At 53.7% G+C, this 27,058-nt stretch overlaps 2 protein-coding genes across 7 annotated transcripts; one reads left to right on the plus strand and one right to left on the minus strand.

Annotated features, from left to right (window-relative positions):
* The first annotated feature begins 352 nt into the window (after positions 1–352).
* Positions 353–23,565, plus strand: ITGA7 (integrin subunit alpha 7). 6 transcript variants are annotated; one of them, XM_033221771.1, is made up of 27 exons: positions 2,135–2,689; positions 7,025–7,152; positions 7,252–7,331; positions 8,756–9,011; positions 9,501–9,632; positions 9,905–10,024; positions 10,928–11,135; positions 11,269–11,462; positions 11,821–11,909; positions 12,024–12,151; positions 12,302–12,397; positions 12,575–12,636; positions 12,775–12,944; positions 13,415–13,564; positions 14,193–14,308; positions 14,853–15,045; positions 15,128–15,208; positions 15,301–15,380; positions 15,493–15,567; positions 15,700–15,802; positions 16,533–16,709; positions 16,874–17,005; positions 19,501–19,614; positions 20,150–20,248; positions 20,354–20,479; positions 21,817–21,929; positions 22,845–23,565. In XM_033221771.1, the coding sequence occupies exons 1-27, from the start codon at positions 2,484–2,486 to the stop codon at positions 22,903–22,905; spliced, it is 3,489 nt and encodes a 1,162-aa protein (XP_033077662.1). In that variant the 5' UTR covers positions 2,135–2,483; the 3' UTR covers positions 22,906–23,565. The 6 variants fall into 6 exon arrangements, with proteins under 6 accessions (XP_033077665.1, XP_033077662.1, XP_033077661.1 ...); XM_033221774.1 differs by lacking the exons at positions 2,135–2,689; positions 21,817–21,929 and adding an exon at positions 353–475; XM_033221770.1 differs by lacking the exon at positions 21,817–21,929.
* Positions 23,522–26,555, minus strand: METTL7B (methyltransferase like 7B). Its single transcript, XM_033221779.1, has 2 exons — positions 25,845–26,555; positions 23,522–24,320 (listed from the first exon to the last, which is right to left on the minus strand). Exons 1-2 carry the CDS (start codon positions 26,340–26,342, stop codon positions 24,084–24,086), a joined length of 735 nt encoding a protein of 244 aa, XP_033077670.1. The 5' UTR covers positions 26,343–26,555; the 3' UTR covers positions 23,522–24,083.
* Positions 26,556–27,058: the final 503 nt, after the last annotated feature.

Here is a 27,058-nt window from a genome sequence, read left to right on the forward strand (position 1 = left end):
TCACCATGTTGGCCAGGCTGGTCTTGAACTTTTGATCTCTGGTGATCCACCTGCTTCGGCCTCCCAAAGTGCTGGGATTACAGGCATGAGCCACCGTGCCCGGCCCCCTCTAGTTTCTTAATTTCCCTCTTCACCTACAATATTATCTTCCACTCCAACATTCTGGTCTCATTTCTCCTTGAGAGAAATCTACATGTCTAAATTTACTAGGCTGGTCTAGTGTACTCTTGTGTGTTCCCCTCCCTCCCTTGACCCTCTATTTATAGCCAGGCTAATTTTGGGTGGCCTCTCTCTCTCTTCTTTCCTGATCTTTCCTCCTGTGGTGGTGAGGTGACTTCTCAAATATTTGGGCAGAGGAGGTCAGAGGCAGATTCTTGGCATCTGATTTCAGCCCTCGATCACAGAAGCCAGTGGAGTGGGAATGGAGGCAGGCAGAAGCTGCAGGTGCTGATAGGAGGCAGCTTGGGCTCTAAAGGTATTTTGAGCTGGGGTCGGGGAGGCCTGGGCAGGGAGTCAGTAGTCCCTGTTCTATCCTGATTTTGCAATTCTGCATTCCCATGTCAGCTCTTCTCTACTGTCTGGGGCTCTGAGATATTAAAAAGAATGGGGAGGGCATGGTGAAAGTAGAATCCTGGAGCCAGCCCTGATGACAGCATATGTATTTCCTTATAGTACCTGTTTAGAGATGTGTTAGTGCTCTGGAGGGGATATCCACAGGTGTAGTATTGGAAAACAGAGGGCCAGATTTCCAAATGTCAACTTATCCAAGGCAAAGACTGTCCCGGGGCCAGCAGAGTGAGAACCCAGTTTTTTTTTTTCCCAAAGAAATATAATCCTGAACAATGAAGTAGGAGAGACAAAGAGAACACAGGAAGAGGAAGGAGGTAGGACACATACTGGAACTTTTCAGAAAGGGAAGGAGAAGAGAGAATCGTAAGAATATGACAGTGTTTGAGGGGCAGAGACAACATTAGAAACATTGAGAAATACTCTGAGAAAGATTCCAAGTGTGACAGAGACAAGAATGATGACCAAACATAATTTGGGATGAGACAAAATCAGATAGTGAGAGAGAGAAGGGAAGACGGACAGATGTATATTCACAAGACCAACACCAGTAAGCAAGAGGAGTAGGAAGGGGAAGTGGGAGCAATCGAGGTTCCCATTATGCCAAATTATTTCCTGTCTCTCCTCCTGGCCCCATTTCTTTATCGGAGTAATAAACAGCAGAGAGTTGGAACGTGTCCCCCCACCCCTTTGCCTCTGTCCCAGCCTGAGGGAAAGGGAGAGGAAGAGGGACAAGCCATTGGGTCCCTGTGGAGATCCCATCTCCGCCCCACCCAGGTCCTACTGAGCCAGCCCAGGACTCTGCCCCCTCCCATCCCCTTTCATGGATACGAAATGTGCAGTCCTGGGAAGGGTCTGGTAGCTGGGGACACCCTTTACATCCCTCTGCCTCTCGGGTCCAGTCTCTTTCATCTTTGCATTCTTTGACACCCCCTCCCTTCCCCACTGCTTAATTTCCTCTTCCTGTAATAATCCCCAGTCGTTTTCTTTTCTCCCTTCATTCTATCCCTTGTCAATTAACCTCTTGCCCTTCTTTCTTCCTCTCCATTCCTTCCTTTTTTCCATTTCTCCATTTGCTCCCCGTATCTCCCGAGTTTTTCTCTCTCTTCTTGCCTCTTTTTCTCTGTTCCCTTGAATCCTGACGATGTGGTTAGCACTGCTGTGGTCATTACCAGGCTGGGGGCGGGGGATGGGATAGGATGGGGGAGGGCAGCGATCTGATCCCAACAGCAGAAAGAGTGCTCTATGTGACCATGGGGAACAGGGAGCACTAAGATGCCACGCTGGACCCAGGCCCAGGACCGTTCCCCTTACGTTTCCTCTCTCTCTGCAAATTTCTCTTCCCAGGTTGTCTTTTAGCGTCTTCCCACTTTTCATCTCTTACCCTCCTTCCTCTGTTTCGGCCCCTCTCTTTCTATCTGTGCTTCTCTCCCACCGCATTCCAAGGCGCCGCCTCCACCACTCCCGGGCTGGGGATGGGATCGGGGGGAGAAGGGGAGGAGAGCGCCGCGCAGGGGCGGAGCCGGAGCCGGTGCTGGGCTTGGGGGGCGTGGTGGCGGGGGGTCAGCAAGGCTAGTTTCCACCCCAGCCACCAGCCTGGGCATTCCCTTGGCGACGCGTTTGGGTCTCCACCTGCTGCGGGAACGAGGGGCGGGGCAGGGGGCGGGGCCTGCGCGGTGTTCCCGGGAGAGGAGGCGGGAGCCGGAGTGGACGCCCGAGCTGCGGCTGCTGTAGTTATCCTAGCCGGTGCTGGGGCGGCGGAGCGGCGGGACGGAGGGCTGGCGGGGCGAAAGACTGGGAAACCTCTGAAAGACCAACGAGACTTCGGAAACCAGAGACGCGCCTGGGGGGACCTGGGGCTTGGGGCGTGCGAGAGTTCCCCTGCACTCGCTGGGAACGCGCGCGGGGATCGTCCCATGGCCGGGGCTCCGAGCCGCGACCCTTGGGGGGCCTCCTGGATTTGCTACCTTCTTGGCTCCCTGCTCGTCGAACTGCTCTTCTCACGGGCTGTCGCCTTCAATCTGGACGTGATGGGTGCCTTGCGCAAGGAGGGCGAGCCAGGCAGTCTCTTCGGCTTCTCTGTGGCCTTGCACCGGCAGTTGCAGCCCCGACCCCAGAGCTGGTGAGTCACTGCACCCGCCCGGAGTCCCCATGCTCGAGCCACAGATCGTCCTCCTCCCCACTCTGCGGGGCACCTCATTTCTCTGTCTTCCAGCCCCACCAAGACCTTGACTGCCCACAGACATCTCGCACCCCAACCTGGAGCCTTGCCTCATCTGACTTGGGTCTGAAGCTGCACTTCCCGGCACTGAGACCCAGGATTTTGCCTTAGGGATGAGTTGGAAAGGAAGGTTCTTGTCTTGGCAGCGAACCATCTCCTTCTTCTGGGCCTTTCCCCCAACTTGCATCCTTGATCCAGCCCCAGGGCCTCTGGCTCCCCTGCTTCTTCCAAGGGCTGGATTCCCCAAGGGAGGGAGACTGTCTGTCTCTGCTTAGAATGGGAGGAGATGGAAAGGACATAGAGGTTGAGGGTGCCATGAGAGGGCTGCATGCAGGGCAGACTCCAGAAATAACTTCCTGCCAGAGCATTGCCATGGATAGAATGAGGGCAGCAGGGCACTGGAAGGCCAGGACAGAGCTTCCACTTCTGTGGTTTAAGACCATGGGATGATTGGGAGAGGATCTCCAGGTCTGGCAGCCTGCAGTAGGTGGCTTGGTGATAGACAGTGGCAGAAAACTGAGCCCCCAAAGTACTAGTAGCAGCAGTAGTAGTAGCCGCAGCAGCTGTAACAGTGAGAGAGATCCAGGAAGGATGCCGGCCAGGCTGCTCCCCTTCCTCCTCTTCAGCAAATTTCCAGCTCCAGGAATCTCAGTAGCAGGTCAAAGACAGGAGGAGTAAGGGGTGGAGGACAATTCTAATTCTTTCTAATCAGTTCAGGACCCATGGGAGATGGATATACTTTTGTGAGGGGCCTGTGACTGGTCATGTTTCCTGTATCCTTGGCTCTCGCTACATGTCCGATTGTAAAAAGAGAGGCCAGAGATGAAGAAAGCTTCGAAACCCGCTCCTGCTAGGGGGCTTTTCTCTCTCCAACCAGTGCCTAAGCCACATTAAGTATCCATTACTGGAATCAATGCTGTCCACTGGGACTGTCTTCTCCCTCTACTATTGGTCTGGGGGCAGGGGACAGAGACAAGAGCTCATTTCTCCTCACTTGCTTGGGGAGTGGGGGCCTAGCTCTAATCTTTCTTCCTCCATTATCCCTATCATCTGGTAGCTGGGGCTGTGGTCCCCAAAACTTTGGGAGAGATAGAAAGCAATGGACTTCATCTCTTCTTCTGTTTACCATCTGCTTCCTCCTTCACCTTTGCTCCCTTCCTCCCTTCCTCCCTCCTTCCCCCATCTGCCAGAGTTCGAGGACTGGAGACCTTTTTAGGACATGCTGAACTCTCTAAGCTATTTCCAGGGAAATTCTAGGTTATTTTTAATAGCTTGGTCTCTTGTCATTTCCCCCTCCTCTCTGAAGGTGGCCCCTGATTCTGTCTCCCAGAGCCAGGCTGGGGGCATTCCCAGAGGGCCTGACTGCCTCACCCTGCTTTTGCTCCAGCAGGGGGTGCTCTGCGGCAGGGGGGGGTGGGGGAGGGGGGCATGTGAGAGGCCAGGCAACTGCTCAGTCCCTAACTTTTTAGTTGCAGGTTGCCTGCCTTAGCACGCCCTGATGAAAAAAACTTCTTGCCTGTTTCGATGTCTTTTAGTCTAGCTCTGGGATGAGACTTTGAGGTCTAACCTTTGCTGCTGGTTCCAGCCTTATTTATTTCTTTCAATTGTAAAATGGATATAAACAATAGTATTACTACATACAGTTGTTGTGCAGATTAAGAGTTCTTAATATATGTAAAATGCTTAGAATAGTCCATAGCCCACAGTGAGTGCTGTGAAAGTGTTAGTAGTACTGCTATTCTTGTATTGTGATTCACAGAGCGCTTTACAGAGATTCTGGATCCAAAGGCTTGGCTAGAGGGCCTCCCCTGCTGAGCCAGCCTTCCAGGCCAAGCATCCTCTCCAGAGGGCCACCCAGATTGAGAGGGGCCAAAGAGGGGCTGGACTTGGGCTGGGGCCCTGGAGTGTGTGGAGAATCGAGAAGTGCAGTGGTCGTGGGCTACTCCTTTGTCTTCACTTAGCTGAGCTCCCAGGGAGTCCCTCTGCCCCCAGCTACCAACACTTTTTTTTTTTTTTTTTTTTTTTTTTTTTTTTTTGCTTTTCTCTCTGCAGTGGCTGCACTGTGGCTGTCCAGAAGCCTGGGGTGGTTAGGGCTTATGGCATGAAGTCAGGAAGGAGTGTGTGTGTGGCTGGACCAGAGGTGGAGGGACTAGAGAGGCTGCGGCTGGGTGCTCTTGTTCCACTAGGGATCGAGTGATCTCTTCTCCACCAAGAGTGGACTGGGCATATCTATGCACTCAGCTTCTTTCCTCCACATGGGCCCCTCCCCTCCTCCCTACTTTTGGCCTCCAGAGGAGATGTGAACATAGAACAAAGTTAACTTGTCTGGGTGCTTAGCTATGCACTGACCAGCTGTGACACTGGGTATCTCTATGAGTCCACAAAATGTGTGTGTTCAGTAAAACACATCCTGACACTCCCTATGGGGCAAGCACAAAGATGAAAAGACAGCCCCAACCCTCAGTGAGATGATCACCTCTATGTTTGGAGGTTGGGGGAACTGCTGACTTGCCTGAAGGTAGCCATTTATTTGCACAGGGCTGTATCACCCTGTTTCGTTTTCTGCCCAGGATACCTTCATCTCCCCTCTCCCTTCTTCCCTTTCTGGGGTGGTCTCAGTGTTCTAGAGACAGGTCAGTCACTGAGTGGAATGACAAAGTGTTGGAGTTAGGCCCATGTGGATTTGAATTCCAGCATCACTGCTTAATGTCTTTGAGTGAGTTTCCTCATCTGAAAGACAAGAAAAGAATCCTTATCTCGTAGGACTGTTGTGATGATTAAATGACATAATGCATGTGACTTGCCTATCCTGGTGCTTGGCACATATGTGGACAGTGATGGATGTTAGTTTTTCATATCCCTGGTGTCTAGCTTCGGATCTGACATCATAGTAGGTGCTGAATAAATATGATTTCCTTGTCTCACCAGCACCTGACACAGGGCTTGGCATATGATAGACTCTCAATAAGTAGTTGAATGTCAAATGTGTCTTCTCTTCTCTACTACTCCCTATGCTCTACTTCTCTCTCTTGATACTGGCTCTGACAAGGGGTGGCAGCTGCTAAGAGACGAGGAGGAGTTGTGGGAAGGAAGAATGGTTCTCTGCCCTCCCCCTCCACCCCAGCAGACCTGGCACAGTGTCCCACAGATGCCTATCTGTAATACTGCCTAACATGGTTTTGGGCTTTGCCCCCCCAGGAAGGGAGATGGAGGAGAAGAGTGTGGGAGAGAGGCCTTGAGGTTTGTGCCACTGCCACTTCTGAGTCTCTCCTTCTGCAAAGAGAGGACCTATGGAGCCAGCTGGGTGTCAGTCATCTCACCTCATCCCAGCCTTCACTCTGGCCTGGGGCTTCAGCCCCGGGGGACCCAGGCAGCCTCCATTCCCAGCACAGTGCTTCCCTGGGGAAGATGTCTTGGCTGTGATCATGGAAAATTGTCCTGCCAAGAAAGTTGTAGCTGGGAAAGAGGCTGAGGGGGAGGCAGGAGAGAAGACTGGGTGGGGGTGGAAGGGAAGGAGAAATCATAGACATGGGGAGAAGGAAGGATGGGGAAGAGGATTCAGGATGTCGGGAAGAGAATGGGGTAGCACTGGACTCAGAAGGAGAAACTTGTCCCTACCTCTATGCCAGCCAGAGTGACTGATCGAATCCTGGGCTGGCACAGCTTCTGGGAGATGGGGTCTTTGCTGGTTCCCTGATGAAGGGGAAGTGGATCCGTATCTAGCCTCTTGCCTGTCCTCTGAAGCTGGTCCCTGAGCCACAGTCTGATGCCGGTCTGGGGCCCTGTTACTTTTGCTCCCAGCATTCTTGGCATTTCTGGCTGGGTTTCAACTGGACTGGGTTGGGGGAGCAGGGCAGAGCTTGGGGCCAAGGAGGGGGTAGGGAAGGCCTACACAGGAACAGGTGCTGGGAACAGGCGGTTCTTTCAAACCAGCAGTGCTGGCCTGGCTGCTTGGGTTGGCTTGTGTGTGTGTGTGTGTGTGTGTGTGTGTGTGTGTGTGTGTATCTACTGTGCATGTTGATTCCTCATCCAGCTGGTATGTACATGCAACATGATGACTGCATGACCAAGTATATTAATTTGTCCTTGCCAGGGTTTGAGAAAACTGACATTTGCCCCTTCTCTTTAGTCCTTGAACACTCTCTTTAGTACTGAGGGGTTGGGCCTGGGCAGCAATAAGGAGGTTGGATCATTTTGACATCTAACTCCTGTCCCTGTCCCTGCCCCATCTTGCAGGCTGCTGGTGGGTGCTCCCCAGGCCCTGGCTCTTCCTGGGCAGCAGGCGAATCGCACTGGAGGCCTCTTCGCTTGCCCCTTGAGCCTGGAGGAGACCGACTGCTACAGAGTGGACATCGACCAGGGAGGTGTGGCCCTGCATGAGCAGAGTGGGGGAAGCGTGTGAGCAGGGAGGAGAGGACTTGAGCTCCTCTTCCCTCCCCTAATTCCCAGTGTTCTGCCTCCAGCTGATGTGCAAAAGGAAAGCAAGGAGAACCAGTGGTTGGGAGTCAGTGTTCGGAGCCAGGGGCCTGGGGGCAAGATTGTTGTGAGTATTGCTTCTCATGACTGAATGTAAAGATGGTGTGTGTGTTTGTGTGTGTGTGTGTTTATGGTGTGTGCATATGCACAGGTGTGCTTAGAGAACATAAGTTAGGAATATGGTATGATATCAAGTACATCAGGGAGATATAAAAAGGTGTGAGGCCTGGTCCTTGTCCTTATAAATGTAAAAACGTCTGTCTATTCATTCATCCATCCATTTGTCAAAGTCTTACTGAGAACCTTTTAAGCATCAGGCATTGTGCTAGTTACTACAGGGGAAGGCTGGGCTTGGTGGCTCATGCCTGTAATCCCAGCACTTTGGGAGCCTGAGGCAGGTGAATCACTTGAGGTCAGAGGTTCGAGACCAGCCTGGCCAACATGGCGAAACCCTGTCTCTACTAAAAATACAAAAAATTTAGTCAGTCGTGGTGGCAGGTGCCTGTAATCCCAGGTACTCGGGAGGCTGAGGCAGGAGAATCACTTAAACCTGGGAGGAGGAGGTTGCAGTGAGCTGAGATCACACCCTTGCATGCTAGCCTGGGAGACAAGAGCAAAATTCCATCTCAAAAAAAAAAAAAAGGCAGGGCTCTCTGTTTCTCACTCTCACTGTGTCTTTCAGTAAGACGCACAGACACACAGTTACCAATACAGATCACTATGGGGCAGAAGTTGGTTAATGTTAAGTGAGTGGTCTAGTCTCCAGTCTATAAAAATCCAAAGGAGGAGTAGAGAGAAGACCTGCAGATGGGGTGATTGGAGCCAGGCTTTAACAATAGGTAATACCTAACCTGTGCAACATAGTGGGACCTCATCTTTACAGAAAATAGAAACAAATTAGCCAGTCATGGTGGTGCATGTCTGTAGTCCCAGCTACACAGGAGGCTGAGGTGGGAGGATCACTTGAGCCCTCGAGGTCGAGGCTGCAGTGAGCCATGATTGTGCCACTGCACTCCAGCCTGGGTGACAGAGTGAGACCTTGCCTCAGGAAAAAAATATAGTAATACTTGGAGAGTGAAGAGGACAGCAAGTTCTTTGCAGAGCTGGTGCTAACACTTACAAAGGTCCAGGGACAGGGCCAAGCTTAGCATTTTGGAAGACTGTGAAATGATCAGGGAGACACACATCCTATATGGTGGCTTAGTCGTGTCTTTTGGCTCCAGGCAGAATGTGGAACAAGGAGATGTCCATTTGAGGGCAAGGAAGTGGGTCCAGACAGGTTGCTGGGTTATGCATGGACCTGCATAAAATTGGCAGGGTAATGGTGCTTGAGTGGTGCCAGCATAGGGGTATGTGTGTGTATGTGTGCATGTGCGTGTGTGTGTGAGCACACACGTATCAGTGTCTGCCAAATCTCTGCATGTGGGCAGCATGCCTCAAGCAGGTCCCTGGCCCACAGAGTGAAATGATCCCCATCCCTTCCTCCCCTAGACCTGTGCACACCGATATGAGGCAAGGCAGCGAGTGGACCAGATCCTGGAGACACGGGATATGATTGGTCGCTGCTTTGTGCTAAGCCAGGACCTGGCCATCCGGGATGAGTTGGATGGTGGGGAATGGAAGTTCTGTGAGGGGCGCCCCCAAGGCCATGAGCAATTTGGGTTCTGCCAGCAGGGCACAGCTGCCGCCTTCTCCCCTGATAGCCACTACCTCCTCTTTGGGGCCCCAGGAACCTATAATTGGAAGGGTGAGTCACTCCTCAGGGAGGGGAGAAGGGGAGCGAAACCTCCTCTTACCTCAGAGACATGGCCAAGCATGACCACATGTGCACTGCTGTATGGCCCCAGGGCACTGCCATGCCTTCCACCCCCACTGAGCTAGTGCACACGTGAGTGGGGGGTGCCTCCTTTCCCTTGCACGGCCAAGTGTTCCTCAACGTGCTGGCATGGGCCCCAAGTGCACGCTGGGCCTGCAGCTGGGGCCTGCATGCTCCAACACACTAGCCCACACCTCATCACTGCCATTCCCGTCTCCGCACGCTGCTGTTGGCTGAGCTGACACTCGGTGAGTGTGATGCCACATCTGGGGGACCCCAGGAAGCCTGGATTGGGAACAGGGTGGGGAGAGGGCTAGAAAGAAGAGGAGGGGCTTCCCCGTGTGCCTGTCTAACTCAGTGTCCAGCCTGAGGGGTATTCCTTGCACCCTGCCCTGGGCACTAACAGGACTGTCCTTGCAGGCACGGCCAGGGTGGAGCTCTGTGCTCAGGGCTCAGCGGACCTGGCACACCTGGACGACGGTCCCTACGAGGCGGGGGGTGAGAAGGAGCAGGACCCCCGCCTCATCCCGGTCCCTGCCAACAGCTACTTTGGTAGGGACCCCTCCCCGGCCCAGAGCTGCTCTAATCCTCTGCTCCTCTCTCTTGTCCTCCCTCTCCATGCTCCCATCCTTCTGTCTCTGTTTCTGTCTCTCACCCTGTCTCTCTCTGTCTTTCTGTCTCTGGCTGTGATCTCTCTGGTCTTTTTTTCTCTCTCTACCTCTTCTTCTTCCACCTTTTTCTGGCCTTTCTGTGGCTCTGTCTCCCTACTCTGTGGCCCCTCCTCTGGATGTCCCCTCCCTGGTGTCTTCCCCCATCCCCCACAGGGTTGCTTTTTGTGACCAACATTGATAGCTCAGACCCTGACCAGCTGGTGTATAAAACTTTGGACCCTGCTGACCGGCTCCCAGGACCAGCCGGAGACTTGGCCCTGAATAGCTACTTAGGTTTGTAAGCTCCCACCTCCTGGACTCTAGGGGCATGGCCTGGCCTCCCCTCCTTCCCCAGGGAACTTGACCTTTGGTGCCTTATAATCTCCTCCTCCCCCAACACACACCCAGGGAGACACACATTGGGCCCAAATTGCAGAGAAGAGCCGGGTCCAGTGACCAGGCCTAAGAAGAGGAGGCCCCGAGGGTGATGGCCTCTGGGGCTGTGAGCCAGGGGTCTCCAGGGAGGAAGATTCAGGTGGAGTGAGAGGGCCAGGGCTGAGGATATCCTGGGAAGGACAGTCCTGCCTTCTAGGGGGACTTTCCTTGAGGGATGGATGGTGGGCACATATTGAGGAAAGGGCTAGTGTTGTTGGTAAGCCCTCTCATTGTCTCATCTGCCTCCCTCTGTAGAGGAGGAGAAAACCAGGCCTGGGAGATGTTTGGGTGAAGCAGGCTCTCTCTCACTCCCCCTTGTCTCCCCCTCATCCCTGTGAAGACTTCCCATTCCTGTCAGGATGAGGGAGTGGGGGGAAGAGGTGCACTGGGTGGGATTCGGGCCTGAGAGGGACCTCTAGCTCTTCTAGCTCCCTGGGTGTGGGCAGGATCAGGCCACTGTGCTCAGCCTCCTATCTGGGCTCCTGGCCTTCTCAGCCATCACCTTTCTGTCTCCTGCCCATTCCCTGAGGCTGACCTCACTGCATTTTTTTTGTGCCAAGCTTGTCTCTGGGCCTGGTGGGTGTGGGGGGCTGCCAGGCCCTGCAGGGAGGAAGAGCCATCCAGCTGTGGTGCTGATGACTTGGGGGAACCTATCTTTTGACTCTTAACCTAGGGGAGGGGGCAGGGGCTGGGGGAGCTGTGACAAACCCCAGCTTCTGGGTCTTGGGGTGAAGACTTAGGGGTAAGTCACCCTTCCCCCAGGCTTCTCTATTGACTCGGGGAAAGGTCTGGTGCGTGCAGAAGAGCTGAGCTTTGTGGCTGGGGCCCCCCGTGCCAACCATAAGGGTGCTGTGGTCATCCTGCGCAAGGACAGCGCCAGTCGCCTGGTGCCCGAAGTTATGCTGTCTGGGGAGCGCTTGACCTCCGGCTTTGGCTACTCGCTGGCTGTGGCTGACCTCAACAGTGATGGGTGAGTGGGTGGAGGGCCGTGCCACCTGAGGGAGGCTGGGTCCAGTAGCCCTACTCTGGCTGAGGCCACTTAGTCTCCTGCTGGCTCCTCTGGCCAGGGAGGACCCGCACTGAATGCTTCCCTCTCTCCATAGCTGGCCAGACCTGATAGTGGGTGCCCCCTACTTCTTTGAGCGCCAAGAAGAGCTGGGGGGTGCCGTGTATGTGTACTTGAACCAGGGGGGTCACTGGGCTGAGATCTCCCCTCTCCGGCTCTGCGGCTCCCCTGACTCCATGTTTGGGATCAGCCTGGCTGTCCTGGGGGACCTCAACCAAGATGGCTTTCCAGGTATGACTGGGAACTGAAACGCTCAGGGGAGGGAGGGGCCGCAGGAGGGATGGAGAAGCCCCTCAGAGGTCAGGGTGTGGTCTTCTGAGGACTCAGGGAGTGAGGGTTCCTGGGCTTATGTCTGAGTTTTACCATTGACCGGCTTTCTGACCTTGGCAAGTTACCTAACCTTTTTGCATTAGTAATATCTGAAGGGAGTGGCCAAGAGGATTAAAGATGATGTACGTAGAGTGCCTGGGATTTTGTAGCCTCTCAATAAAATAGAAAACATACCTGAGTGACTGGGGGAAAGTTGAGGCCTGGACCTTGTCTGCAAGGCCCCCAGCCAGGGTGACTGCCTTTTCCCTGTGCCCTGCAGATATTGCAGTGGGCGCCCCCTTTGATGGTGATGGTAAAGTCTTCATCTACCATGGGAGCAGCCTGGGGGTTGTTGCCAAACCTTCGCAGGTGAGGGGAGTCGCTGGGATGAGGGAATGGGTGTGGGTGGAATCAGCAGAGGCATCGGGGAGGCAGAGGCCTGCGGGAGTTGGGATTGAGGGAGGCTGACAGCTGGTTCTGTAGGTGCTGGAGGGCGAGGCTGTGGGCATCAAGAGCTTCGGCTACTCCCTGTCAGGCAGCTTGGATATGGATGGGAACCAATACCCTGACTTGCTGGTGGGCTCCCTGGCTGACACTGTCGTGCTCTTCAGGTGAGCCCCTCACCACCACTTCTCCCTCCCTGAGGGTGTCAGCCCCTCCCTGTGACTCTGACCCCCATCCCAGTGCCAAATCTAATGCTGAAGATTGTTTCCCAGCCTCGCGTTCTCATGTTTCTGGTGCCCTTGACTCCCCAATCCCAGGGCCAGACCCGTCCTCCATGTCTCCCATGAGGTCTCTATTGCTCCACGAAGCATTGACCTGGAGCAGCCCAACTGTGCTGGCGGCCACTCGGTCTGGTGAGGCGGGATGGGGTGGCACCTGGACCCTGGCAGCTTCCCCTGCCCTCCCTTTGATCCCTTTATCTCCCCAGTTTGGGGCTGGGGCTGTGACAGGATGTGACAGATGGGGTGGGGGTGGGGGCCTTGGCCCATCGGCCTCGTTTTTGGCTCAGGAGCCACCCTCTGCCCCCGCAGCGTGGACCTAAGGGTCTGTTTCAGCTACATTGCAGTCCCCAGCAGCTACAGCCCTACTGTGGGTGAGTGCAGTCCCCGCTCTGCGGCTCGCCCTTTTGGGTTTCCCAGGGAGGGGGGTTCACTTCGAGGTCACCCTGGGAATAGGGTGAGCTGGAGCAGCTCTGCAGCTCAGTGACTCCTCCTCTCCCAACATGCCGCAGCCCTGGACTATGTGTTAGATGCGGACACAGACCGGAGGCTCCGGGGCCAGGTTCCCCGTGTGACCTTCCTGAGCCGTAGCCCAGATGAACCCAAGCACCAGGCCTCAGGCACTGTGTGGCTGAAGCACCAGCATGACCGAGTCTGTGGAGATGCCGTGTTCCAGCTCCAGGTGGACACTGACCCCTTGGCTTCTGAGGGTCATTGTCATGGCTCCATCTCTTTTCTGTGATTCCTCTTAGCTGCTTCTTCCCGAACACACTCGTGCCTCCTTCTAAGACCCAGACACGTGGGAAGCCTGTCTTCTGAGCTCACTTTCTGCTCATCTGCTGCCCTCTCCTGTCATTTCTGCACTCCCTGGAGGAGGAGGAGGTGCAAGGGCTTCATGTCCCCTCTTCCAGCTGAATGGAGGAGGTGGCAGCTTTTATCATCACATCTGGTCCTCAAAGCCTTAAATCTTGGGTTTCTCCTGCCCCCTACCCCAGTCTTTCTCCCTCCTCCTTGCTCAGTTCTCCACCTCTCTCATTCATCTCCCTAAGCTTCTTTCCAAGTTGTAGGATGGGTCCTAGGTCTGGCTGGGGCACAGAGCAGGGCTGAGGCCTGGGGACTGTCCCAGTGAGGAACAGCCCTTCCTCTTCCCAGGATAATGTCAAAGACAAGCTGCGGGCCATTGTAGTGACCTTGTCCTACAGTCTCCAGACCCCTCGGCTCCGGCGACAGGCTCCTGGCCAGGGGCTGCCTCCAGTGGCCCCCATCCTCAATGCCCACCAGCCCAGCACCCAGCGGGCAGAGGTGAGCATGGGTTCTGGTTTAGCCCAGGAGGAGGAGCTGGGAGGGCAGAGATCATGGTCCCTCCCCAGTGACACCCATTCGTAGCTCGCAGAGCCCTTTCACGTATGCTGCTCCAGTAATTCCTCATATCTCTGGGTGCCCAAATGACCATGTGCTCCTAGTCAAGGGGACAGAGCTCCTCTACTCCATGTGGTCATTCAGGGGCTCAGGTTGATGGGATTCTGTAATCTTCAAATGAGGCCTTCAAGCTGTTGAAGTCACATTCATCCCGTTCAGCTGGAAGAGGGGGACAAGAGGCCCCTTGCATGGTTTTTATGGCCGGCCCAGAAGTGGTGCCCTTGACATCCCTTCCCGTTCTAAATCTGGAACTCAGTGACATGCATGTGAGCTGGGGTAGTGGGGTCCAGTTCTTGACTTGCTGTTAGTCTCTACCATGGCATGGTAGTGCTCCCATCATTTTACTGCAGAGGAGAGGACGTAGTTCAGGATCACACACTGGTAAGCAGCAGATGAGAGTTGAGCACAGGTTGTTTAATCCTGTGATACTCTAACCCACCGTATGCCATGGTGACAGGTTTGCCCCTGCCTTGCCCCCTAGGAATGCCCCTTATCTCATGTCTCTCCCCAGATCCACTTCCTGAAGCAAGGCTGTGGTGAAGACAAGATCTGCCAGAGCAATCTGCAGCTGGTCCGCGCCCGCTTCTGTGCCCGGGTCAGCGACACGGAATTCCAGCCTCTGCCCATGTGAGGGGGGCAGAGAGCAGGGTGGGGGTGGGAGGGCAAGAGTTCAAGGATTGAGAGAAAGCCCCCTCAGGAGGACCAGTCAGAGGGAGGGCTGAGCCTGCAGAGAGGGCAGAAAGTGGAAGAGGACCTGCTGATGACTTAGAGACTGCGATGAGGGTCAGTGATGGGGCCGCAGGGGCTCCCATGGCAAGGGATAGCAATCCTTCACAGTACACTAATAATATGCAGTCTACATACATCTCATTGGTTAGTCTTCAAACCTCTGTGAGGTAGGAATTATATTAGTCTCATTTTATAGATGGAGAACTGAGGCCTAGAGAGGTTAAGTCAGTTGCCCAAGGTAAGTAATGGTGGAGCTGAGATGAGAATGGAGGTCCTCTGACTCCCAGTTGTGTGTACAGAGGCCTGAGGCTTGGACGGGCGTGATGGGGACCTGGAGTGGGAAGAGAGGCTCAGGGAGTGAAGGCAGGTACTGGGGGAGCAGACTGGGAGGGGGAGTGGTAGGGGGAGGTGTTCTTAGCGGGAGTGGGGTCTGACTCTCCAGGGATGCGGATGGAACAACAGCCCTGTTTGCACTGAGTGGGCAGCCAGTCATTGGCCTGGAGCTGATGGTCACCAACCTGCCATCGGACCCAGCCCAGCCCCAGGCTGATGGGGATGATGCTCACGAAGCCCAGCTCCTGGTCATGCTTCCTGACTCACTGCACTACTCAGGAGTCCGGGCCCTGGACCCTGCGGTGAGGACCTGGGGGCAGGATGGGGTGGGGTCTTGAGGGACTGCAGTAACTCAGACTGACCTTGCCTTCTCTCCCATTCCAGGAGAAGCCACTCTGCCTGTCCAACGAGAATGCCTCCCATGTTGAGTGTGAGCTGGGGAACCCCATGAAGAGAGGTGCCCAGGTTGGCACGTCTGCCCTTATCCCTATGTGAGTAGCCTCTCTGTAAGCCCATAGACCACCCCTGACTCTAATCTCTTTCCACCCTTGGCCTAGGTCACCTTCTACCTCATCCTTAGCACCTCAGGGATCAGCATTGAGACCACGGAACTGGAGGTAGAGCTGCTGTTGGCCACGTAAGCCAGGCGAGGCCTGAGGGGTGAGGTGGGGGTTGTCATATTGACCTCATCTGACCCCTTGGGAGGCACCTGTGCCTGATGCCCATACTTGCCCCTGCCCACTCACCAGGATCAGTGAGCAGGAGCTGCATCCAGTCTCTGCACGAGCCCGTGTCTTCATTGAGCTGCCACTGTCCATTGCAGGGTAAGCCTGGCCCAAGTGGGCACCTCCATTGGAGGGAGGGGGCATTGCCACTTCCAAACCTTGGCCAGGGCCCTGCCTCCATTGAGCCAGGCCCCAGACCTTCTTACTCCTGTTCTGATCTCTCCACACCAGGATGGCCACTCCCCAGCAACTCTTCTTCTCTGGCGTGGTGAGGGGCGAAAGAGCCATGCAGTCTGAGCGGGATGTGGGCAGCAAGGTCAAGTATGAGGTCACGGTAAGTGTCAGGGATGTGGCCCCTCCATGGTTGCCCTCCCTCCTTGGCACAGAGGAGAGGCTGAGCTGTGTCCCCAGGGCTGGGGCTCTTCTACCATGTGGCAGCATGCTGGTCCAGTGAGTTTGAGGCTTCTGTCCTGCATCTGGACCTCAGCTGTGGTAAGGTGTTTCTGCTGGGGCCTCACCTGACCTTTCCTGGTCCTTCTGTCTGGCTGTCTCACCTGCTGGTCTGGTAGGCCATGAGAGTCCAGGGAAGCTTCTCTGCTGTAGGCCTCAGCTAGGAGATGGGAACATGGGGTGGGGGTTAATGTCTCTCCCTAGAACTCTGCCTTTGCTTGGCTGGGGCCTCTCCTCACACCTTCCAGGGACACTTCCAGGGTTTTCTGGATTTGATGGGTGGGAAGAATGGTGCCTGGTGGGGTCTAGGATCCTGAGTGTTTGTTGAAATTATGTTTCCTGAGGGCCTTCTCTTCAGCCCTTGTTCCTTCCATCTCTGTGGATTTATGATCCACTTGAAAACTGAGTTCCTTGGCTGGGCACGGTGGTTCATACCTGTAATCACAGCACTATAGGAGGCCAAGGTGGCAGGATCGCTTGAGCCCAGGAGTTAGAGACCAGCCTGGGCAACATAGCCAGATCCTGTCTCTGTGAAAAATAAAAAAATAAAAAAAAAAGAAAAAAGAAAAAAGAAAAACTGAGGTCCCTCCCCTCATACTCTTTTTTTCCCACAGGTTTCCAATCAAGGCCAGTCGCTCAAAACCCTGGGCTCTGCCTTCCTCAACATCATGTGGCCTCATGAGATTGCCAATGGGAAGTGGTTGCTGTACCCAATGCGGGTGGAGCTGGAGGGCGGGCAGGGGCCTGGGCAGCAAGGGCTTTGCTCTCCCAGGCCCAACATCCTCCACCTGGTGAGGCTTAGGTGGGGGTGGGGTTAGATGTTGGGAGAGATGTCATGCGGAATAAGGGTAGTGAATGCAGTGATGGGGCAGGAGGAAGGCGGTGGGGAGGAGATTCTATCTCAGGACGGCTGTGATTGGGGGGACACTCACTGAGACCCCCCTTCTGTGTCCAGGATGTGGACAGTAGGGATAGGAGGCGGCGGGAGCTGGAGCAGCCTGAGCAGCGGGAGCCTGGTGAGCGGCAGGAGCCCAGCATGTCCTGGTGGCCAGTGTCCTCTGCTGAGAAGAAGAAAAACATCACCCTGGTGAGGGCAGGCCAGACTTGGGGAGCCGGAATGGGAGTGTGGGGTGTGGGGGCACAGAGCTGCAGGGTACTGTGTGTCCAGGAAGGGTAGCCTATTGAGACACATGATGGCCAAACGCCTGGGTGCAAGTTGACCAGATGTTCCCATCACAGTACATAGGAGGGGGTGCCCGGGAGGCAGCTACTGACACTGCAGACCTCCTTCCTGCTCAGCCCCTGCAATTGCTCACTCTAGAACAGGTCACTCCACCTGAAGCAAGTTAGTTAGCCAAGCAATTGATTTGCCTTACATTTATATAAAGCATTACATTTTATAGGTGATGGGATGGGGTTAGCCCATCCTCACACTTTGAGGTCTGTTGGTCATTCTTCTGAACTCTTATAACATAAAAAAGTCAATTTGTGTAAGGACTCTTGCTCGATGTTTACAGTATTAAAAATGTTAAGTTCTTTTTTGTTGTTGTTGAGACAGAGTCTTGCTCTGTCGCCCAGGCTGGAGCGCAGTGGTGTGATCTCAGCTCATTGCAACCTCCGCCTCCCTGGTTCAAGCAATTCTCCTTCCTCAGCCTCCTGAGTAGCTGGGACCACAGGTGCATGCCATCACACCTGACTAATTTTTGTATTTTTAGTAGAGATGGGGTTTCACCATGTTGGCTAGGCTGGCTGGTCTCGAACTCCTAACCTCAAGCGATCTGCCTGCCTCCGCCTCCCAAAGTGCTGGGATTATAGGCCTGAGCCATATGCTTGGCAAAAACACTAAATTCTAAAAGTTCTAATAATGAAGATGCTAGTATATTAGATGTGATTTATTAAGTCTACCCCTTTTGAGCAGTTTTGCTTTCCCCTTTTCTGCTTGTTTTGCAGAGTTGTGTTGTTTAGGTGAAGGTATTGAGCAGATCCGCACATGCTCTGTGCCCGTCCCTGCTAGGATGGGGCTCACAGTGAGAATGTGGTGGGGATATAGATTAGGAAGGTCTCTGGCCTGATTGTAAGGAGGTGGAGGTAAACCCCAGGTAGAGCCAAGAAGATCCTTTGCAGGGGAATGTTAGCAGCTGCTGCAGCCCCTGCACTGGGCCCTCAGCTCCCCTGGGAGCATGGCATGAGGCAAGCTGAAGAATGTCAGGGGATGTAGGAACCTTTGTCATAGCTGTTGCTCTGTTACATGGATAGTCCTCCCTTCTCCACCTGACCAATTTCCCCTGAGAGGTCTCCCTTTTAAATGGGAACTTTGAAATAGATTCTTTTTGTTTTCATGTTGAAATGTATTTATTCACTTAAATGACAAAAATTTTATTTATGTATAATATGATGCTTTGAGATATGTATATACTGTGGAATGGCTATATTGAGCTAATTAACATACACATCATCTCACATACTTATTTTTGTGGTAAGAACACTTAAAATCTGTTCTCTTAGTGATTCTCAAGAATACCCTATGTTGTAATTAACTAGAGTCCCAATGTTGTGCAATAGATCTCTTAAATAGATATCTCTTCCCTCTGTCTAACTGAAACTTTGTACCTTTTGACCACCACCTCCTCCATCTCCCCAGCCACACCCCTCCTTCACCCCAGCCCTAGGTAACAACCATTCTACTCTCTACTGCTGTGAGTTCAACTTTCAGATTCCACATATAAGTGAGATAATGCAGTATTTATCTTTCTGAGTCTGGCTTACTTTGCTTAGCATAATGTCTAAAGTAGATTCTTTTACAAAAAAGGCAGAAGGCCTTGCTTTTAGACAGCTTGGCTGAGGATTCTTGAATGGCTCAAAAGTGGCACAAGAAAAGATGACTCAAAGAATTCAGACACTCTCAAAGCCATTCTTCTGTGTCTGGATTGTGGTGTGATGATATAACATAACTTTCAGGCAAATGGGTCATGAGGTAGTGTTTGGGCCAAATGGATTTAGGTCAGTCCTGGAAAGAACAGAGCCTGAGTCCCCTGTCCCCTCAGGAGCTCCTAAGGCAGCCTCCTCCTGCTTCAGTGAGTTTGGGTTTAGGGTAGGGGTGTGGCTGTATTGAATATGGAGCTGAGTTCAAATATTTACTCCACCACTTATTAGCTTTGCTAGTGCTGTGACCTGAGGCAGGTCACTTGGCCTCCTTGGGCTTCCTCAGTTCCTTCCTTTGAAAAATGAGGATGATAATAACGTGCACCTTGCAGGACTATTACGAAGCTTAAATGAGATAAGTGCCCAACAAGTAGTAGGTGCTCAAGAAATGGGACTGTCATTAGGTAACCTAAGCATCACTTGGGGAAGCTACTCTGCCTGTGCTGTCAAGTAAAAGATTCCCCTCCATGCTGCCGCCTCCATGCATTTCAAAGCTGAATAGCTCAGATTTGGGGTAGGCAGCTGTTTTGGATATAAGATTAGTTTGAGAAGACTTCCTGGAGGAGGGGAGTTTGAGGTCAAGTAAGGAAAATGGGAGAGATGGCAGTCTCAGCAGGGTCAAACTGAGTGGCTTAGACCCTTGTCTGTCCTTATCCCTAGGACTGCGCCCGGGGCACGGCCAACTGTGTAGTGTTCAGCTGCCCACTCTACAGCTTTGACCGCGCGGCTGTGTTGCATGTCTGGGGCCGTCTCTGGAACAGCACCTTCCTGGAGGTGAGGATACCACTGGGGCTCTAGTCTGTTTCTTCTTCCCCAAAAGCCCCTCCAGGACTCACTTCTCCTCCTCCCTCCTCACTGTCCAAATGCAGCATCCTTGTTTTTTTTTTTCAAGACGGAGTCTTCCTTTGTCCCCCAGGCTGGAGTGCAGTGATGTGATCTCAGCTCACTGCAACCTCTGCCTCCCAGGTTCAAGAGATTCTCCTGCCTCAGCCTCCTGAGTAGCTGGGATTACAGGCACGTGCCACCACATCCGGTATTTTTGTATTTTTCATAGAGATGGGGGTTTGCCGTATTGGCCAGGCTGATCTCAAACTCCTGACCTCAGGTGATCTGCCCTCCTTGGCCTCCCAAAGTGCTGGGATTACAGGTGTGAGCCACTGTGCCCAGCCGAAATGCAGCATACTCAACCCAAAGCAGGCAGAAACATCCTCTGTGTTGGGCACCATTACATTGATAATTTCAGGAGGGAAGGGGAAGGGAGGGAGACATGGGGCATTTAGGAGAAGGGTCTCCTTTCCTGTTCCCTTAGGAGTACTCAGCTGTGAAGTCCCTGGAAGTTATTGTCCGGGCCAACATCACAGTGAAGTCCTCCATAAAGAACTTGATGCTCCGAGATGCCTCCATAGTGGTGAGCTGCAGGGCTGGGGGATGGGTGGGGAGGACTCTCTTCTTTCCTGCTCCCTCCAGCTCGTGTTCCATTGACCTCTTGCTCCATTGATGCCTTGCTCCCCAGATCCCGGTGATGGTATACTTGGACCCCATGGCTGTGGTGGCAGAAGGAGTGCCCTGGTGGGTCATCCTCCTGGCTGTACTGGCTGGGCTGCTGGTGCTAGCACTGCTGGTGCTGCTCTTGTGGAAGGTGAGGCTTGGAGAGGGTGGGGCTGATGGAGGTGGACTTCCTGGTCGGGTGGGCAGCCTTTTGTACTGTGGTTCTGTCATCCACCCACACACTCATGTATTCAGCAAATCTGCACTGACACTTACCCTGCATGTCTCAGGAACTCTATTAGTCCCTGGATGTTTCAAAGATAAATCAGATGCAGGCTGGGTGCAGTGGCTTATGCCTGGAATCCCAGCACTGTGGGAGGCCTAGGCAGGTGAATCACTTGAAGTCAGGAGTTTGAGACCAGCCTGGACAACATGGTGAAACCCCATCTCTACTAAAAATACAAAATTAGCCAGGCGTGGTGGTGCATGCCTGTAGATCGAGCTACTTGGGAGGCTGAGGCAGGAGAATTGATTGAACTCAAAAAGTGGGGTTGCAGTGAGCCAAGATGGCACCCTTGCACTCCAGCCTGGGCGACAGAGTGAGACTCTGTCTCAAAAAAAAAAAAAAAAAAATCAGATGCAGACCTCATTCTCAAGGATTTTATAGTCTAGTGGGGTAGGAGTGGTGAGCCTGTAGTCAAGGACAAGGCAGAAAGTGTTGAGTTGAGAAAAGGCAGTGGGAGTTTAGAGGGAAACAAGCTTGAGAGGAGGTAGCACTGAAACCGGTCCGTAGAGGAAGGTCGGGTGGTAGGGTCAGGATGTAAGGATATGAGGTAGGTGGGGTCTAGCAGGACCATGGCAGGCAAAGTCATGGAGGCAGAGAAGTGTGATCTGACTTAACTAGAATGTGGCAGTGAAAACTGGAAAGGTAAGTGTGGCCAAGAAAGCCAACAAGCATGGAGAACAGCCTCCAGGGAACTGCCCTCAGGGCGGAACTCGGAGTTTCCACATACCAGGCTTTGCACGGAAGCATTCTTGTACACCCAGAGCTGTATACAGAATCATATTATCATCCAGGGCTCAACGTAAAAGTATGCACATGCACACGTCAGTACAGGGAGTCACATACATCACCAGGGATCATATGCTGAGCCATCTGCCACATCTGGGGCTGTGTTCAGAACCATACATGTCCTTGGGGCGCTGGAGAACTGCCCCTGCCTGCACCTGCTCTTTGGGACCAATCACAGACTAAGCCACCCTTTGGCAAGTGTGAGTCATCAGTAAACCAGGCTCTGGAGTGGCATCCAAGCTGTTGGGGACCTTCCCAGTCTTCCCAGGGGAGATTGATGCCTCTCTGAAACTGGCCCCACGATGCTTGCTCCCTGCTTCCATGGAAGGAAGACAGAGCAGAGATAGGGGCTCCCGTCCTTCCTCAATCTTTCCCTCCTTTGCCTCCTCTGTCCTGCTTCTCCCTCAACATCCCAGTGTGGCTTCTTCCATCGGAGCAGTCAGAGCTCACCTTTTCCCACCAACTATCACCGGGCCTGTCTGGCTGTGCAGCCTTCAGCCATGGAAGCTGGGGGTCCAGGGACTGTGGGGTAACTGTTGTGTGTGCGCATGTGTATATGTGTGTGTGGGTATGTATGTGTGTGAACATAAGGAGAATTCCCAGCACTCAGGGGATCAGGAATGCTCAGGGTGAAAAATGAGATTGCATGAGAGTGATGTGAGGTGAGAGGTAATTAGAAGGGTGCAGATATAAGGGTAAGTCTACACAGCCTGAGGCGTGCACAAAGGGTTGGTGGGCTCATGGGGTGTGCATGTGGGTGTGGGGAGGTCGCATGCATGCTTTTTTCTAGGGGCATGAGTGTGCAAGGAGATGAATGTGTAAGGAGATGCCATGCAGTCTGAGCGTGTAGGAGTCTTGGGCCTCTGAGTGTGAGTGTGCAGGGGCACATTCCCACCCTGGTGTGTAAGGGCCAGCATGGTCCTGATTTAGGGTGGGGCTAGACTACTGTATTGATGGACAAGAGGGCGTTGCTGTAAGGGGCATGCTGCCCAAGGTACAAGTACACAGGGTGCATGTTTATGAGGCTTGAGAGGCATCATTCCAGAGATGCAGGGGACTAGGAAGCCATTTTCTTCCTCAGGTCTTATTTGTGTTCTGGGGGACACTATTGTCTCTTAAGAAGCTAGAGTGGGTAGAAATCTTGAGTCAGGTCGTGATGCTCCACCCTCAAGGTCCAAGGCCCTCTTTCAGGCGCCAAGGGAGATGCCCTTGGTCCTGCCTCTTGGATGCCTTCCTGGTCTCTCTCTTGCTGTGAATGAGAACCTGGGGACCCGGCACTGATGGGAGCACCGTGGGTGTTGCCCACTGCACCAGATGCTGTTCAGCCTGTTTCCTTTCTGCCGCAGCAGGGATGGTGAGGGTGAGGAGCTGTGCTGTGCTAGGCGTCTGCTCCAGGGACCACAGCTCTTCAGGCTCCTCATGGTCCGGCCTGGTGTCCTTACAGATGGGATTCTTCAAACGGGCGAAGCACCCCGAGGCCACCGTGCCCCAGTACCATGCGGTGAAGATTCCTCGGGAAGACCGACAGCAGTTCAAGGAGGAGAAGACGGGCACCATCCTGAGGAACAACTGGGGCAGCCCCCGGCGGGAGGGCCCGGATGCACACCCCATCCTGGCTGCCGATGGGCATTCCGAGCTGGGCCCCGATGGGCATGCGGGGCCAGGCACTGCCTAGGTTCCCATGTCCCAGCCTGGCCTGTGGCTACCCTCCACCCCTTCCCCAGAGATGGCTCTTTGGGATGAAGAGGGTAGAGTGGGCTGCTGGTGTCGCATCAAGATTTGGCAGGATCGGCTTCCTCAGGGGCACAGACCTCCCCCACCCACAAGAACTCCTCCCACCCAACTTCCCCTTAGAGTGCTGTGAGATGAGAGAGGGCAAATCAGGGATAGGGCCATGGGGTAGGGTGAGAAGGGCAGGGGTGTCCTGATGCAACGGTGGGGAGAAGGGATCCTCATCCCTTCCTCTCCCATTCACCCGGGGTAATAGGACCCCAAGGACCTGCCTCCGCAGAAGTGCCTTAGCCTGGAGGGTCGGGGAGGAGGTTGCGTCACTGACTCAGGGGCTCCTCTTCTCTAGTTTCCCCTCTCATCTGACCTTAATTTGCTGCATCAGTCTAGTGGTTTTGTGGTTTTGTCTATTTATTAAAAAATATTTGAGAACAAAACCTCTGCCTCTTAGAGTTTTGCTCCCTCATCCCCAGCGTCTCTGATTCCCCCTGGCGCCCCCAGCTCAGGATGAAGGTGGTAGTGGTGAGAGAGAGTCAGGGGGGCTTGGCAGGGATGCAAGCACCATGACTTTCCTGACCAGTTCCTAGAGACACATGGGTGTAGCTTCAGGAGGACAGCAAGGGGAGCTTTACCATGGGAACAAAGGAAAGGGACAACGTTGGGAGGCAAACATGGGGAGACTAGTCCAGAAACTTGCAGTTAAGGATACAACACGGTACAAGTGTTTACTCCCTGTGGTCAGGGTAGAAGTAGACTTTATCACTGTCGAAGGAGGGATTGAAGTTAGAGATTGCCCTGGCAGAGGTTGGGGAGAGAGGAACTAGGAGATGGGACAGGAATGGCTTTTCTCATTCTGCTAGGTCCCTCTCAGTGGAAGATACACAGGCTGGTGGGTGACTTGTTCTAATTGGAGGCTGGGGAAGGAGCAAATGAGTGCCTTGGGGCTTGGGAAAGGTTATTTGACAGCCTTTCCCATGATGTGGGGCCCAACAGGTAGCCACTTGAAGAGAGGGGGGTGTCGTTCCATTTGGACTTTGGAGAACTGGGCATTCTCAAGATCCTTCCAGGTCTCTCTGGTGAGGCAGCAGCCGTCCCCAATGTGTTTCCAGGTGGGCTCTAAAACTTGCTGCCACATGAAGGCCCAGCTTCCATGTGGTTCCGTCACATGCTCCCAGAAAAAGAGCACACCTCCCTGGGAGGGAAGAGAGAGTTAGTGTCACTTGGCTCCATTCTGACCCTGCTCCCTATCGTGCTGATCAAGACAGTCAAACTTCTTGGTGAAATGGGAGCTGCTGGTCTGAGAGTTCATGGAGCAAACTGTTGTGCCCCTGACCTATTCTGCATCCCCTGCTACCACCTTCAAAGTGCATGTAAAGAACCTCATAACTGAAGGGACATGGCTGGTGGAAGATCTTTAAAGGCTGACTAGAATAGCCGAGGGCAGGCAGAAGGGGAAATTGAGAAACAGGAGTGGAGGGCTCATTTTATTCTTTTTTTTTTTGAGATGGAGCCTCAGTCTGTTGCCCAGGCTGAAGTGCAATGGCGTGATCTTGGCTCACTGTGACCTCCACCTCCTGGGTTCAAGTGATTATCCTGCCTCAGCCTCCCAAGGAGCTGGGATTACAGGCATGAGACACCACGCCTGGCTAATTTTTGTATTTTTCAGTAGAGACAGGGTTTCACCATGTTGGCTAGGCTGGTCTTGAACTCCTGGCCTCAAGAGATTCACTTGCCTCACCTCCCCATGTGCTGGATTACAGGCGTGAGCCACCTCACCCAGCTGGGCTCATTGTGTTCTGAGATACACACACCAGCCTCTCTCACGAGACCCAGATGCATACACAAACTGCTTCCTGGACATCGCTGTGAACATCCCAGGGAAACCTCATGCCCAACTCTTGACTGAAGCTGGGGTTCCTCAAGCTCCTCACCTAGTGATCTAGGTGATCTCAAACCTAGTAAGTCCAAAACAGCTTTCTTCCATCTCAGTAAATGGCACTTTCATCGGCTCTCCCCTCAGTTGCTCATGCTAGAAACCTGGAAACTATCCTGAATGTTCTGTCGACAATCTGATGGATTCTACTCTACTTCCCCTACTATCTTCATCTAGAACACTCTTTTATTTTCCCCACCCTGTCACTCTGCTTAATCCCTCAGATCTCTCTTTTGTTTTTTTTTTTTGAGATAGGGCCTCACTCTGTGGCCCAGGCTGGAGTGCAGTGGTGTAATCATAGTTCACTATAACTTTGAACTCTTGGGCTCCAGTGATCCTCCCACCTCAGCCTCCTGCGTAGCTGGGACTACAGGCATGCGCCACCACACCTGGCTAGCTTTTGTATTTTTTTTTTTTTTTTTTTTTTTGTAGAGACGGAGTCTCACTATGTTGCTTTGGCTGGGCTCGAACTCCTGAGCTCAAGTCATCCTCCTGCTTCAGCCTCCCAAGCACAGATCTCGATTTAAACTTCAGTCCCTTAGGTGTCCTCCCTGCTCCCCTCCCTGTCCCACGGTTGTAGGTGATTCTCCTGTTGCTTCCACAGCACCCAATTTTTCCCTGTCGTGGCACTGGTCATGTCTCTTATTCACCAGCAGGTAGGGATGGATGGGGTGTCTAATGGGCTACTTACTACCTCACACGCCCCATTCTGGGAGCCGAACCCTGAAGCGGCTGATGCTGCGTTTGCTTGCCTCACACCCATCTCCTTCCCACTCTGCTTACCGGCCTCAGTACTCTCTGGACCTCCTGCAGGACCTTCCTCGGGCTCTGCACAGAGCACAGCACCAGGGTGCAGACCACCACATCCATGGAGCCATCAGCCAGCTCTCTCATGTCCTCTCCAGGAGCCACCACAAACCGCTCGTATTGGAGGTGCCTGTTCTCAGCCATGCTCTTTGTCAGGAACTTCTCAAAGTGGGGATTTGGGTCTAGGCAGGTGACCCTGCAGCCCGGTGGGTAGAACTGAAAGTTGGCTCCGGTTCCGCAGCCCAGCTCCAGCAGGTCCACCTTCCCGGAGGCTCCTGTAAGCCCCTTTATCTGGCTGAAGAGCTCCCGTTTCTTGCTCTCCATCTTGCGGTTGCTCTTGGAAGTCAGCACGGCCATCAGGTAGGGGAAGTAGCTTTTGCACAGGGGCTGCCAGCAGCCCAGCAGAGCCATGAGGTGCAGGGGCAGGGTAAGAAGCAGCACCAACAGCTGCAGGAGTGGGACCAGGATGTCCATGGCAGACCAGCTCTGCGCTGTGCTGCCGCTGGGGCACTGGCTTTTTCCCTGCTCAGCCTCTGCAGGCACTGGCGTCCCCTCCCGCTGTGATAGGACTTTGCTCCTTGTCTCCTACTTGACAATTTCCTATTTGCCAGGGTTGAGTGGGTGTATGGAATTCCTCCAGAGGGCGCAGGTCCCACAGCCCCACAGGCTCTTCAACGACTTTTCTGAGGGCGGAGGGACAGATGGTACCCATGTTCCTGGGTTCTGGGGCACTGCGCCCAGCTGAAGGGGGGCAGGGATTGCTGAGTCATCTCAGAGGGAGTGGGAGGGGGTGAGGTGATAAGTTGCAGATGACAGACTCATGGCGGGAGGGGCGGGGTGGGGGACTGGCAGGGCGTTGGGGGTGGGTAGTAGGGAATGCTGGGGACAGAGTTGACTCATGGGACATGTCCTGGCCTCATTCCGTCCTCAGGTCTGGGACTTCAGAGGGGCCATAGGAAAGGAAGGGTGCTCTTGGCAGAGGAAAAAGTAGGTGTAGGGGACAGAGACAGCATGCCCTCTCCTGGAAAGGGTGAGAAGTTTAGTTCTGTGGGGAATGGGGTGAGTTGGAGAAATAGGGGGAAGTGAGGTCAGAGAGTAGCCACTTTTTAGAGATCCTTCCCTTCCTCCCTTCCTCCCTTCCTCCCTTCCTCCCTTCTTTCCTTTTTTTGAGACAGGGTCTCTGAAGCCCA

The sequence above is a fragment of the Trachypithecus francoisi genome, unplaced genomic scaffold (assembly GCF_009764315.1).
Source record: "Trachypithecus francoisi isolate TF-2019V2 unplaced genomic scaffold, Tfra_2.0 Lachesis_group11, whole genome shotgun sequence".
Classification (NCBI taxonomy): domain Eukaryota; kingdom Metazoa; phylum Chordata; class Mammalia; order Primates; family Cercopithecidae; genus Trachypithecus; species Trachypithecus francoisi.

Coding starts and splice junctions, on each gene's coding strand:
- METTL7B (XM_033221779.1), bottom strand. CDS start 26,342: ATGGACATCCTGGTCCCACTCCTGCAGCTGTTGGTGCTGCTTCTTACC. Junction 24,321..25,844: donor TCCAGAGAGTACTGAGGCCG/GTAAGCAGAGTG, acceptor CTTCCCTCCCAG/GGAGGTGTGCTCTTTTTCTG.
- ITGA7 (XM_033221770.1), top strand. CDS start 2,484: ATGGCCGGGGCTCCGAGCCGCGACCCTTGGGGGGCCTCCTGGATTTGC. Junction 11,463..11,820: donor CAACCAAGATGGCTTTCCAG/GTATGACTGGGA, acceptor TGTGCCCTGCAG/ATATTGCAGTGGGCGCCCCC. Junction 12,945..13,414: donor ATGCCGTGTTCCAGCTCCAG/GTGGACACTGAC, acceptor TCCTCTTCCCAG/GATAATGTCAAAGACAAGCT.